The sequence below is a fragment of the Mytilus edulis genome, chromosome 13 (genome assembly GCF_963676685.1).
Source record: "Mytilus edulis chromosome 13, xbMytEdul2.2, whole genome shotgun sequence".
Lineage (NCBI taxonomy): Eukaryota > Metazoa > Mollusca > Bivalvia > Mytilida > Mytilidae > Mytilus > Mytilus edulis.
In genome coordinates, this window is record NC_092356.1 from 37,137,052 (window position 1) to 37,152,192 (window position 15,141).

The 15,141-nt window shown below is 35.4% G+C and overlaps 1 protein-coding gene across 1 annotated transcript; it reads right to left on the reverse strand.

Annotated features, from left to right (window-relative positions):
- Positions 1-2,441: 2,441 nt before the first annotated feature.
- Positions 2,442-12,426, reverse strand: LOC139500283 (hepatic lectin-like). Its single transcript, XM_071289025.1, has 5 exons — positions 12,336-12,426; positions 6,720-6,915; positions 4,100-4,191; positions 3,593-3,748; positions 2,442-2,894 (listed from the first exon to the last, which is right to left on the reverse strand). The coding sequence occupies exons 1-5, from the start codon at positions 12,424-12,426 to the stop codon at positions 2,596-2,598; spliced, it is 834 nt and encodes a 277-aa protein (XP_071145126.1). The 3' UTR covers positions 2,442-2,595.
- Positions 12,427-15,141: the final 2,715 nt, after the last annotated feature.

Below are 15,141 nucleotides of genomic sequence, written 5' to 3' on the forward strand. Positions count from 1 at the left end.
TTATTCTTGATTCAAAAATTTGTTGTTGACGAAAATATAACAACAAAGTATCCCAAAAGGGAAAGGAAAAATAACAGAAACAAATGCGAATACGAATAAGTTTAAAATCCGGATTGTAGTTCAGTAGCTTTTAAAATATGTGAATATCTTCACTTGGTTAGTAAATACATGTAGCTGTGCTTGCATTTTGATGCATACATTCGATTCCCAGTTTCTCAACCCATCTAGCTCCTTTAATTTAAATAAAAAAATTTACAATAAGACTTTTCAGGTCATGTTTTCTCAGACTGTGTATGACATTTGTGTACTAAATCCATAGTGGTGGACTGATGATATTCTAAACTTGAAAACATGACATGTCTACTACATAGATATAAGAAGATGTGGTTCATGTATAAGGGTCATTATCATAAAACATGCTAATTTCTTACCCTACAAATTTGTCTTTTGGTTACAACATTGACTTAAAAATGAGACTTTTCCTTTTGGCGATTTTTTTTATTATAAACCAACATACACCTCCCAAATCATTAAAACATGTTTGTATGTAGCAGTGGCGGATCCAGAACTTTTCCTAAAGGGGGGGGGGGGGCGCTCCAGTCATGCTTCAATGATTCCCTATATAATCAACCAAATTTTTCCCACGAAAAGGGGGCCCAGGCCCCCCAGCCCCCCCCCCCCTAGATCCGCCTATGTGTATCAAATTGCAATAAAAAGTGATATATCCTAATAACAAATGATATGAATAATAGTGCTATTTCAGGTCTAAAAGGATTTATAGTAAAAAAAAAAATAGCAGTTAATTCTGGCTATATCCAAGGGTTTAAGAAAAAACATAAAGGATGTTTTTATAACATCTCATATTATAAACTGTATATAGATTAGTGTATCACAAAACATTCATATTTTTATATATGCAAGTGCTATGTTGATATATTTTCATGTCTGACTTAAAAAGACAAAATAACATATTTTTTTTAAATTTTTTTATAATGACCCATAAGTGTCAATGAGACAACTCTCCATCCAAGTCACAATGTAAACCAATGGTCTAATCTATATAAAACACAAGAAATAGGGTCTTTTCAACTCAGTAGGTTTGACTATTTGTTCTTATGCTGTGCTGAAACACAACTGTCCCTAGTTAAGAAAGGTAGCAGCTTGCAAATACACTTGTCACAACACCGCCACATCATATATATAAAATTGAGAAAGGAAATGGGGAATGTGTCAAAGCAACAACAACCCGTTATAGAGCAGACAACAGCCGAAGTCCACCAGTGGGTCTTTAATGTAGCGAGAATTCCCGCACCCGTAGGTGTCCTTCAGCTGGCCCCTAAAAATATGTATACTAGTACAGTGATAAAGGACGTCATACTAAACTCCGAATTATACACAAGAAACTAAAATTAAAAATCATGCAAGACTAACAATGGCCAGAGGCTCCTGACTTGGGACAGGCGCAAAATTGCGGAGGGGTTAAACATGTTTATGAGATCTCAACCCTCCCCCTATACCTCTAGCCAATGTAGAAAAGTAAACGCATAACAATACGCACATTAAAATTCAGTTCAAGAGAAATCCGAGTCCGATGTCAAAAGATGTAACAAAAGAAAATAAATAAAATGACAATAATACATAAATAACAACAGACTACTAGCAGTTAATATGTCTATCCTATAGCTAAGCCATGAGCCTGTAATTTATAGATTGTCTTTGAGTACAGCCTATTATTTTTTCGGTTATTGTTTTCTTCATAAATCAGGAATTTTCTTTTGAACATTTTGCAATGTTGGGGTCTATTACAGATTACTAGTATATACGATATGAGTTCAGGTCATTATTGAAGGCCACACGATTACCTGCAGTTGCTTACATTTGCCGCGTCATTTGGTCATTTGTTGAAAGTTGTCTCATATATAGGCAATTATACCACATCTTCTAATCTTTATATGCCATTCCTAACATTTGACCAATATGCGATAAAGCGATTAAAGATCAGAATAGATGAGAAAAGTCCTTTCTTATGAATCCTAACATATACATATAATTTGGAGTTTTGTGACCGTAAACATGTTACTAGTACATGTGTGTTGATGGTCAGCACAATCCATTGTAAGACAATCATATCAATTGACAAGTGATGCAATAATAGAGAAAAGAGGACGTGGAACATATATCCAGTGTCTTTCTTTCACAAGCTTTGGAAGATCTTATCAAAAGCTACTGGATTTTTTTTTACATAGAAATGGAAAGTCTCCTATTAAAATAATTTCTTTTGTCGTAAAGTAAGTCAAGAGTTGAAGCAGACTTTATTGATTTTCTGCAAGTCTCAAGTTGGAATATTTGTAAAGAAAGGATGCAATTGTTTGTTTTCTTTTATTTTTATTATGAAATCTAATTGAATGTAACAAAAACAAAAAATCAGAAATTCTGCTTTACGTATCACAAGCATGTGTGACTGACTTGAAGGAAATATTCAAACATTATCGATAAAAGGTATTTTCTACTTTTCTACAATGTCTGATCTACAGACGTCAATTTTCCGATATAAATTGTACATGGACTATTTCTCTAAGCTGACATCTTCTGCTGTTAAGCCGATAAGCTAGTTTCCTGTACCTTTCTGAAGAATTTAACCTTGAAACGTCTTGGAGGTGTAAAATCTAATGCTACAATGAAGCCAAAAATTAAAGTAATCAACACAATTCCGATAGTTCCAAGAAATCGAGAAGAACCCCTGGAATCGGGAGCACTCGTTTTCGTTCTAAGATAGGAGGATAATGTTGATTTATCAACCTTAAGTTCTTCAACTATGACCTCAATCGTTGTCGAGGTTATATTAGTCAGGACTTCCTTATCTTCACATTTACATGCTCTATCAGAATTTTCATCTGAAAAAAAGATTATACAAAAAAATTTACTTGACTTCCTCAGTCGTCCTTTGTTAACCTCTACAGCATATATATATACAGTATTTCAACATTCGAAATAGTTGACGAATAAATTTCGAAGTTAAATAACTGTGGGGAAACAAAGGTACCCTGGTAAAGGGATAGAGTTTCTTCCTAACACATTTGTGTACTGTCCGTTAAAAAAAAGCACAGAACGTGCTAATTCATTGTTGAATAATTGCTTTATATGCACTCAGATATTTCCGGATTGTCGATATTACTAATTTGTAATTTGTTGTAATTTCAAGTCATTTAGAACTACAAAATGAATGTCAAAATGTTAACTTCTCAACATCTTGCCATACATTGCATTTTTCACATGAATTACATGTCCACCAGTATATATGTAACCTATAAATAAACCTTTTTATTAAATATGAAGGTCTGGATGGTGTTTTTAACTCTATATTCACACGATGGTCCTGAAATTTCTATTCTGGGTACTGACGTAGTTGAATAACGCGATTCTTTTCTTTGTCTTTATGAATATTACTTTTACTGTTTAGTCTTTTTTTTTTGTGTGACGTGGTTCTGTACTTATACATCCTGTCATTGTGTTATTGTGCTATGGTACAATTTTATATTCTATTCTTTCATTTTTGCTAATGTGCTTCGTCAATATGTTGCAATGACTTTACCTGGCCATGGGATGTCTAGTGCATCTACCTGACAAAGTACGCCGGTTTCTAAAGAACAAGGAATTGCTCTCCAGGTAATCTTTTCCTCGAATGTTATACCAGCACATCCAGCATTTAGAAAGCCGGACTGAAAGAGTCCACTGTCGTTTTTGTTATCTGTTAAAATAAATTTGTAGACTAAGAATTAGTATGTCTCCGAAATTCAACTTTTTTTGTATTGGTTATTATAGCTCTTGTTTAATCGATTTTGAATATATTTTTACATAATCAACGGAATGCATTATATTTTAAATGCAATCATTCTGAAATACATTGCCCGATAAATGAATTTATGTTAATAGTTGAACGACATATTTGTTCAATCATTTATAAAATATAGAATATCATAAAATGTTCTTCATTTTTAATTGTAGCTTTCCTCTGAAAATGTATAAAAGAAACAAGACATTAGCTGATTTAAGTTTACAAATTAAATAATTCTGGTAGCGAAAAATATAAAATATTTACTTGGAGTCCAATTTGTAAGTTTTGAATCATCTAACCAAGTCCAATTTTGGTCTGCATTCGAATCTTGCAATCCAATCCAAAACGAGGTTAGACTAAAACAAATCAACTACATGTATTATTAATATAAATAAGAAGTTGTGGCAATTAATGTGCCAATGGAACAGCTTTTCATCACAGACACAAATTATAACAATTATAGGTCAACATACGGTGGTTATTGCTTTTTCTGCTCTTTGGCCGGGTTGTTGTGTCTGACATATTCCCCGTTTCCATTCTCAATTTTATTCAAATCGTAGCACTCTTATTGTTGCAATAATATTCAAACTTCAAATAATTCTGTCAAACACTGGTAAGAAGCACAATATTACATGCATTCTATGAAACCCATACATAATGGTCTGTGAAAGACTTGATTAAATACTTAATTTTGAAGGAATGTACAAACACAAATAATCCGAGCTAGTTGTTTTTTTATTGTAAAAAAATATAATTTAAAGAGAATATTCCAAATGTATTCCTTTGTTGAAGATTTTTTTTGCTGTCAATTTGTTACTTTGGTTGTGTTGATGTTTTGTTTACTATAAATGCATCAAGAAGAAGCTGGCTGAGTATAATTAAATTAGATGTATGTTTCATTATAATATTTTATTCTGATTGACTAACTGCACATCACGTGTTATTCCGTAAGCAGTTGCATTGCTCAATACAACTTTTCACTCATGATAACACGTGCTCCAACAATAAAGTCCACAGTTGAATTAAATAATACAATATATAAAATTTGTGTTTTCATGATCATAGCTTAAAAATGTAATTATAAGTATTGAATGCTTCTTTTTGTAACTTTATAGGGTTGTAAAAGCGTTGCGCGTACATTTTTAGAATGAAGCGCTTCCGCGCTTCATACAAAATGTACTTCGGTCAACGCTTTTACACCCCAATAAATTTACAAAAAGAAGCATTCAATACTTAAATGCAATCCGTATCGTCGCTCTTAATAATTGTTTTTTTCTTCTCAAAACTGATTTATTTTACTTCTCGTTGAACCATTGAATGAAGGGTATAAAGGTTAACATATGTGTTGGTGTTTGACTTTGTCTGTATATATTGTCCAGTATTTGGGGGATTCCTTCCATTCTGCTTATATAATTATGTTTTGCAATCATTTCATCCTGCGCTCTATGATGTGGCTTCCGTCCATTCGGTAGTCTACCCCTCATTCCGTTCGTTATTTTGATTCACAGTCATATCTTAACAGCTGTACATAGTTTTGTGAAACCTTTACAGAAGTTTAATCTTGCATCTTTGTTTCGTAATATAATGAAGATTCTAACATGACGTCCTTCAAACGCTTTGAGTACACACCCGTGGTAAAATATGAATATATTGCCAGTGCTGTTCCGATTGTACTCCCACGTCATATGCTTTTTTTATGAATGAGATACCCGACGTCATAGAACAATGACGTTAGAATGTAAGCATTTTACGGGAAAATACACGCTTGTGAATACGAAAATCATCACAAGGAAACATACACAAATGATTTTAAAATGTGGCAAAAGCCCTTTATTGTACATCATATTAGAATTGAATAAATTGTCATTCAAATTCATCCAAAACTGTCTAAATACATTATTTTAAATAGTTTAAGCATGTCACTAATGCAGTTTGCTCCGTTCTTTTACGCTAGTTTATTAGTGCGTTTATTTATGGGAACGGCAAATATTTGCCTACACCTAGAGCGCTTCGATCCAAAAGAATTGCCGTATGTGTCCTATCAGAATCGAAATAATTCATGGGGGCTTGAATATATCTAGATTTTACCACGGGTTGTCCCTTTATGCCGATATTTTACCCCTCGCTATCGCTCAGGGATAAAATATTTGTCATAAAGGGCCAACCCGTGGTAAAATCACGATATATTCAAGCCCCCATGAATTATTTCTTAAATGAACATATATTTTAGTAATATCCGCACACTACGGGACACATTTATATCCGCTTCGTCCCCTAACCCTCGGATAGGCCTTAATGAAAATTCTCAGAATCGTCGCCATGTTGCCATTGTCTATCTACTATTATTTTTCAACCAGGACACTTTTGACAGGTTTCCCTCCACAAATATTGAACTTTTGTACTTTGTCTTGGGGTTCAAATCTTGTATTCCTCCTAATATAAGAACGATGTGGTATTACTGACAATTAGATAACTCTCCACCAGACATCAAATGATGAAGAAGGAATTAACTATCGGTCAACGCTCACGATTCATAAATGAGAAAAAAAACATAAAACTGTAGATCTACAAGAACGTTAACTGTTTCTTCGGTTTCCTTAATAAAATATGTAGACAATGTCATTGCTTTATGCGTGTGCACGTGTGTTATTACAATACAATATAATATTTGTATTTTCCAAATTAAAGGGCCCATTAAGAGCATAATATTAATAACACCATGACATAAACATTACAAAGTGATTAAAGAATTCTTCCAATGCACGAGGAAAGGGTCAGTGGTCAAGGGGAGATAATTTATTATGTGACAGGCCGACTTTAAATTAAGCTTTGCATGAATTTTAAGGTGGTGACTCTGGTTAGAACGGTTTAACCGTGTACTTACTATGCATATGAATTTACCATATAATTACGCTGGTTCTTTGTCTTGGGCATAGCTATGTTCGCACCTGGTGGTTCCTTTTTACACGTTGCAATTGCGTTCTCGCAAGTAGTTCCGTCTAGGTGGTTATACATAGGCTTATAACATTGACCATCATGTAACGTCCAGCTATCATATTTGCAGGCTTTCAATCCCAAAACTGTTTATAAAACATATTTATGACAAATGATCAAGGGTTTCCATTGCGTAATCCTTATATTAATGGTATTTTTATTTCAACAACAACAAAAAAATCAACTCTGGATTTCAATAATGAATTTCTCAAAACATTTTAATGCATTTTCTTCAAATACATATATGAATCAAAAATTTGCGAAAGCAAATTTACAGATCTAACATTGTTGGGTTGATGTTTAGACGAGTTGTATATACATTGTGTACACAGCCATGAATCACCATCATTGATGGTGATCCGATGGATACATCTGTTGTAGGGTTGTCACTGACTCAGACGTACTTATGAATATAATTATTTTCTGTGACTGTATCTTACATTAATTTGTAGGATCCTTTACTATAGATAATTTAGCTGATCTGTAACAATAACATCTTCATGCCTTATATATCATGTACTGTAGTACGCCGCTAGATTAAAACTGACGTGGAAAGGTAACATATGGCCACCGAAAGCTCTTTTTTTGAGAGCCCAGGTGGTCGTGTGGTCTAGCGGGACGGCTGCAGTGCAGGCGATTCGGTGTCACGATATCACAGTAGCATGGGTTCAAATCCCGGCGAGGGAAGAATCAAAAATTTGCGAAAGCAAATTTACAGACCTAACATTGTTGGGTTGATGTTTAGACGAGTTGTGTATGAATATGTTCACAAATTTTTGGTTCTTCCCTCGCCGGGATTCGAACCCATGCTACTGTGATATCGTGACACCAAATCGCCTGCACTGCAGCCGTCCCGCTAGACCACACAACCACCTGGGCTCTCAATAAAAAGAGCTTTCGCTGGCCGTGTGTTACCTTTCCTCGTCAGTTTTAGTCTAGCGGCGTACTACAGTACACGATATATAAGGCATGGAGATGTTATTGTTACAGATCAGCTAAATTATCTATAGTAAAGGATCCTACAAATTAATGTAATATACAGTCACAGAAAATAATTATATTTATAAGTACGTCTGAGTCAGTGACAACTCTACAACAGATGTATCCATCGGATCGCCATCAATGATGGTGATACATGGCTGTGTACATAATGTATATACAACTCGTCTAAACATCAACCCAACAATGTTAGATCTGTAAATTTGCTTTCGCAAATTTTTGGTTCTTCCCTCGCCGGGATTCGAACCCATGCTACTGTGATATATATATATATATATATATATATATATATATATAATGACGAAAATTGAAGATATGGAAAATCGAACTGATTTTCAATGGTTGCTGACATGAATATATTTTTTTAATGGCAATTTTTATAAACAAGTTCTTACATTTTATTTATTTGGTCAATTTAAACAGCAAATTGGAAAAAAAACTTGTTGGATAAATTAGTATTGCGAGAAGACTAAGCCTTTCGAATAAACCCAGTAATGAACACAACACACAAGCAGACATACAAATAAAACCCCAATGATATGAACACTGGATATGACTGTTATTATACTGGAAGTTTTTATATCTAAGTCAAACTTATTTCTAATTGATAAATTTGAAGAAAAAAAAACTGCAACGAGGAAAAACTTGTTAGTCAGTAAGAACTGCGACTGAGCCTTTCGAATAAGCACAGCCATAAACATAAACACAAACACACAAGCTGACAATCACATACAAAGAGCAATGATATGAATACTTACCAATACGACGGCAATAACAAATCACGACCAAAAATCGGATTATTGAAATATGTTTAGACATCATCAATCTTTTTAACCCACTATGCTGCCAATAGTTGAATATATTGTTGACAACGAATAATGTTGAATTTTCATGCGCATGTCTATTGGACGTGGCGTGACAGCTCCATCCTTTTTTTCTAGATAATTTCACAAACGAAGAAAACATATCGATGATTAAAATTCTTTGTTTCGTTTTGTAAATTATTCCAATCCGGCGGTATTAAAACGGATTAAAACACATCGATTGGTAAGATCTAAAGATGAGATTGAAAGAGAAAGACGATAAGATAACTGACTTCCATTTTAATATTTCCTCAGTACTAGATGAGGACAATAAAGTTACTTGGAAAGATCTTTAAAAAAATCACCAGAATGTTCGAAAAATAATTTCAATAGCAGTTAGTGCAAAGAGACTTAAGACGTCTTTATAAACATATATATCGTGTCAATGAGTGTTTTCTTAACCAAGAGTGTAACAAATATTCATTGACATGTGTTTTCTTCTTTCTTTCCAAGAGTGTAACGAGAATTCAATGATATGCATGTAGATATAGGAAGATGTGGTATGAGTGCCAATGAGCCAACTCTCCATCCAAGTAACAATTTATAAAAGAAAATCATTATAGGTTAATGTACGGCATTCAACACGGAGCTTTGGCTCACACCGAACAGCAAGCTATAAAGGGCCCCCAAATTACTAGTGTTAAACCTTTCAAACGGGGAAACCAACGGTCTAATTTATATAAGAACGAAAAACGAGAAATACTTATGATCCACATAAACAAACGACAACCACTGCATGAACATCAGATTCCTGACTTAGGACAGATGCAAATAATTGCGGCGGGATTAAACGTTTTCATGGTACCAAGCCTTCTCCCTTTTCTGAAACAATGGTATAAAATGACAAAATAGAGAGACACATCACAAAATATCAATTGGAATAACTTAACTCAATCAAAAAACGTAGTAACACAAATCTAATGTGTCTTTATTGGTTTTTTTTTTATTACCAAGAATATAACTTCAGTGAGATGTTTTTTCTCTCCAAAATTGCAACGAGTACTTATATGGGTAACTTCAAATGGATATCTAGAGTAGATGGGATTGACATGGTCATATATAATATAAAAAAGAAGATGTGGTATGATTGCTAATGAGACAACTGTCCACAAGAGACCAAAAATGACACAGAAATTATCAACTATAGGTCACCGTACAGCCTTCAACAATGAGCAAAGCCCATACCACATAGTCATCTATAAAATGCCCGGAAATGAAAATGTAAAACAATTCAAACGAGAAAACTAACGGCCTTATTTATAACACCTGTGATGATTGAATATAGCTTTCACGACATTAGAACTCGATGAGCCTGGGTTGTGGCAGGGTTCATTGAGATCGACTCGATATCCCCGGATGTTATGGCGTCAATCCAATCAAATTTGCACGTAACCATATTCAGAGTAAGGGCCTCGTACTTCCGGTAATCTAGAGACCTTACTCTTAGGCCGAGTTCACTTGAAAGTCAAAATATAAAAAAGAAGATGTGGCATGATTGTCAATAAGACAACTGTTCACAAGAGACCAAAATGACACAGACATTAACAACTATAGGTCACCGTACAGCCTTCAACAATGAGCAATGCCCATACCACATAGTCAGCTATAAAAGGCCCCGACAAGGCAATGTAAAACAATTCAAACGAGAAAACAAATGGCCTTTTTTATATAAAAGAATGAAGTGCATTTCAAAAGTCCACTTCAGAGTTTCAAGAGTATCACGTGAACGCACTCGAGTTGCTATTCGGAACTACTCTAAATAACTCTAGGGTAAGGCCCTGACTAAGCATAAAAAAAGGAAAAAATATGATTGGTTTGACGTCATTCGAGGGTTTAACGAGTTTAACCCTGGCTCAGTGAGGGTTGGAACCGGTGTAAGATGGATTAACTCAAGTTGTCCGAGTAAACTCGGATTGTTGAAACCCGAGTTTGTAAAGTTACCTCTAGATTTTCAAGTGAACTCGGCCTTATTTACCGTTCATATGGACCTGTAGTCAGAACTCGGGTTTCAAAATGAGGCAGGTTTAGTACAGTTACAAAACGGTGACAAACAAAGATCAGAAAAAAAGATTTTATATAGGATAACTGAAACTTGTATTTAGTCATTTATAAATACTTTTCGACTGTAAATACTGTCGAGTTATTTAATAGAATAGAAACTATATAATTTCTGAGCTTTGAGCTGCTTGAATAGCACGTGAATATGTTGTGAAAATCCATTCCGACGGTCAAAGGGTTTGTAAAATGAGTATAATAGCCTTGTAATTAGAACTTAAAATGAATAAACACATTTGTTCTAAAACCAGTTGTTGGCATGATACGGATTATGTTCTTCTCATATCTTTTATGATGGTAAGATACTAAACCCATAACGGGACGGATTGTGCTGGATATTCATATGATGAAGACATAATCGTTCACTCATTTTAATTTGAGGTCTGGAGCTGGTAGGTCAGTAACTGGTAGTAGTCCTTTGTTCATTTATGTATCATTGTCATTTTGTTTAGTTTCTTCTGTTACCTATTCTGACATCGGACTCGGACTTCTTTTAAACCGAGTATTTTTGTACGTATTGTTGTGTGTTTGTTTTTTCTACATTGACTAGAGGTATTAGTCCGGCCGATTGGTGCAGATATAGAGCAGAATTTTTCAATCCATGAGGAAAGCATGAAACTTTGCATAGTAGTTCTTGGTTATATACCCTTTGATTTCAGCTATGGACCCACTCTGAAAAATCCAATATGGCTGCCATTTTCAAGATGGCGGAAAAACGGTATAAAAATCAAGATTGTCCTAAAGGTATTCTATATAATTTCGGAAATTAAAATTATGATTCTTCAAAAATGGACTTCATGTTCTTGAATTTGTTATCAATTAATTTTAAAATATAAAAAAAATAATTTGGTTATTTCTATTACACATACATTTGCAAATATGGCTGCACATTCAAAAATAAATAGTGAAATTCAAATGTTAATCAATATGTTACATGTTATTCTTTAAACGCTTTCAGTTTTAATGGTTGGAATGAAATAGGTTGAAACGAGTCGATTGAACGTTAATATAGGTCGGTTAAATGTGATGGAATAGTAGATAACTCATCTGAACTTTGAAGCAGTGCCGAGGGCACCCTGTCTCGTGTTTCTTCAATGTAACGTCTTACGTCACTTATCGCGTTTTCATCTGCCGTACGCACTACATCGTCAAATTGTTCTATGTAATCAATAGGTGTACCTTTCTTCAGGCGGAATAGGCGATTCCCATCATTTAAAATGGTTAAGGGGCTACTATTTCCTTTTCCAACGACGTGCGAAACTAATTCGCAACTATTCAGCGAGCATGGTCCTAAAATGCACTCCTGATCAGCACTTTTATTAGTTTTAATGGTAACAGTCATTTCTGAGTTTGGTGGAACTGTGATGGTTCGTTTTATGCAAACTTGCTGAGTTGAAATCTCGTTTCCACCGTTAACAAATGCCGCATTTATCACTTTATTGTTGATTGTAATTGTGGGAGTACTCAGGTTTATCACAGCGCTCAGTATGTCCAAAATATCTAGCCTAAGTATAACATCGTCTGTTTACTCTATTAATGTCGAGAGTCGTTCTTTATAGTCTCTCAAATAACAAGCTGTTAACACAAACCACGTAGCGTTACGTTCTCAAAATCTCCATTTTCTGCCGGAATTAATTTCTCATTTACTAATGTTATCATTGCAGCAGTGTCCACAATCATGCTCACATTCTGGTCATGTATAGTACCTCGTTCTGCTAAGCTCTTTCAAATGGTTCGTCTGATGACAATATCAGACGAGGCCGTGGGCCTCTGTTCGATTTTGTGATGAGGTGATGTTTCATGGCCAATGGACTTTGGAATCGTGCGTTGGCCTACTGGCCCGACCCTTTGCTGTTTAAAGACTACATTGTTGGAGTAGCACTTTGATTTGTTCCGTATCCTTGTGAAGGTGATCGTTGTCTGAAATAACCGGGATTTCTGGAGTTTGCCCGTGGAGATGCTAACCGTTGTCTTTGGGGACTATATGATCTCTACCTTAGTGGGTGTGTTGCTGATCGATAGGCATTAAGCTTGGGTGTAATCTATCAGGCGATCTACCGCGAATGTATTGATCAGGAGATCCTCCATGTGTATATTGATCAGGTGATCTTCCATGATTATTTGATCAGAAGATCCAAGGTTATACTGATCGGTCAATCCACGGCTATGCTGATTAGTTGAAAGCATAATATCAGCTAGTTTTCTGACAATTTTTGCGAGGTTATGCTCCTCATTATCCAAAGGTCTGCTCATATTTCCTTTATCGGTCGGTGATACTGCGACATCAGCAAAGTAGACTTGTCGATGGTTATAATTGGCACTTTTTGATTCATATATCGCCATCTGGTTTGCTATTGGGGTTTTTAGTTGATTCAACGCCTTGTTGAAATTTTCTGGGTTCCTCTTTATTACAGGCCTTGAAGAATCTTTGCCTTTACATTCTCGACGGAATGCTTCGGTTCCAATCTGGTTTGATCGTCTTTCTTGCTGAAGCGCTGCTCCAAATGAATGCTTTTTTTAAGGCCTTGGAATCATCATCTGTGCGAGCGTAATATGGGGCCTACACACATTTTTCTGTTTTCCCATTGTCATCTACCGGCAAATCGTTCAAATTGGTAAATGAACGCCTCCCAAGTCATGGATCCTCTCCAATTGAGTTTTTTGAATTTTTGGGAGCTGTGAGCTTCGTCTCCGGTCCCTTGCACCAAGATTTTCTTGCCATCGGGTATATTCTCTCTCCAATGAGGAGTCTGAAGAAGAAGTGTTGCCACCCTCTTTTGGTTTCCTCTGCCCTTTCCTGGACCGGTCAGTGGAGTCAGCTTGCTGTTATAGGAAGCCTGTTAAAGTTCCAGGAGCTGACGAGGTTGTCATACTTGGAGTGATACATGTGGGATTTGCCATTGACTCGATGGGGATGATATCGTAAGTAGGCACTGCATTCAGCATTGGAGAAACTTGATAGGATCCACTTGCAGCCAATTGTTCCTATAATGGTCTGCTGCTCTGAACCAAATATTATTGACTCATAGTAGATGGTAAGTGTGCGTAAGACGACACATAAGCCTGTTGCTGGTATCCTTGATAAGTACTAGAGGGTTTTAGTATGTTCTTAATTGGAGATTGTTGTTGAATAATTTGAACTGTTTCATGCAGGGCCAAAAACCCTGACATAGGACTTTTGACTTAAGGTGAAGACACCTTCAACAGAGTTGGCGCGGTTGCTGGTTCATGCGAACTATAATTGGGGAAAGACCCAAGGCATGGATTTTGTTGTGTACTTTTGGTAAACTTGCGTTGTACTGGCTAAGGTTAAATTTTGGCTTAGATGATGTGTCCATTTCAGGAATTTTAACTTCTTTATTTCGATTGTCCACTAATTCATTTACAACAGATGCTCGTTGTTGGAAGGTACCCTGCTGTTCAAATGCACTTTTAAATTGAACTGTGTCTACTTCCTCAGAAATTGTCAGCTTGTCCATTCGTCTCACAACAGCATTGAATATCTTATTGGTCTGACCATCAATTCCGCCAAGCAATTATTGTGGTCTATCCTGTCTTCAGACTGCTGAAGTTGCTGAGATATTGCTCTCATCTGTTCGTAATTAATATGCATTGCCTCTTTCTGTTCAGCTTGAAACGTAATGTGACCAACACATATTTTATCAATTCGCGATGATTCGCTCTGTTTTATATTGCGGTAATCTCAGCTGTTATTTGGGCATTAAATTTACTACCTGCTAAAAATTCTTGGTACAATTGTTTAATAGTCATTTCTGAGTTGTCCTCTGTTAAAGCGTCCGAGTTCAGCTGTGGGTTTCTCCATATCCCCAAGTGATTAATTTTCTGCCATTTCAATGTTCTTGTCCTTGTTGTCCCCAATTCCTGCCATTTCACTGATATGTGTTTAAATGATTCTCAATTCACAGTTTGATATCTCAAATCACAGCTTTTATGTGTGACCCAAGACAACAAATAGTGCAGCTTTTAATGAAAGCTACTACAGAAGCTTTTTATGAAGGCTTCTACTTTGTGTATGAAATGACAAGCAAGGCAAAATCTAAAAGGACAGATACTAAATGACACTATATATCAATAAAATGCTTATATTCAGGTCAATTCTCAATAATAAATATTTGCTCCTTTTTAAGGCGGCCATTTTGAAAATAGCCGCCATTTTGTATTTCAAAGATAGATCAAAACAAAATCTTGCAAGAGTACAACAAGTCATTCAAATATGTTGATTTTTGTGCTTCCAGCATCAAATCCACTGTGGTTTGTGTAATACTGGAAAATATTTTAGAACGTACCGCAGCCATCTTGAAATAAGCCGCCATATTGAATTTTGAGGGTGGGTCCATAGCTAATATTGCTCAGTACACAAAAATGTACCATCAT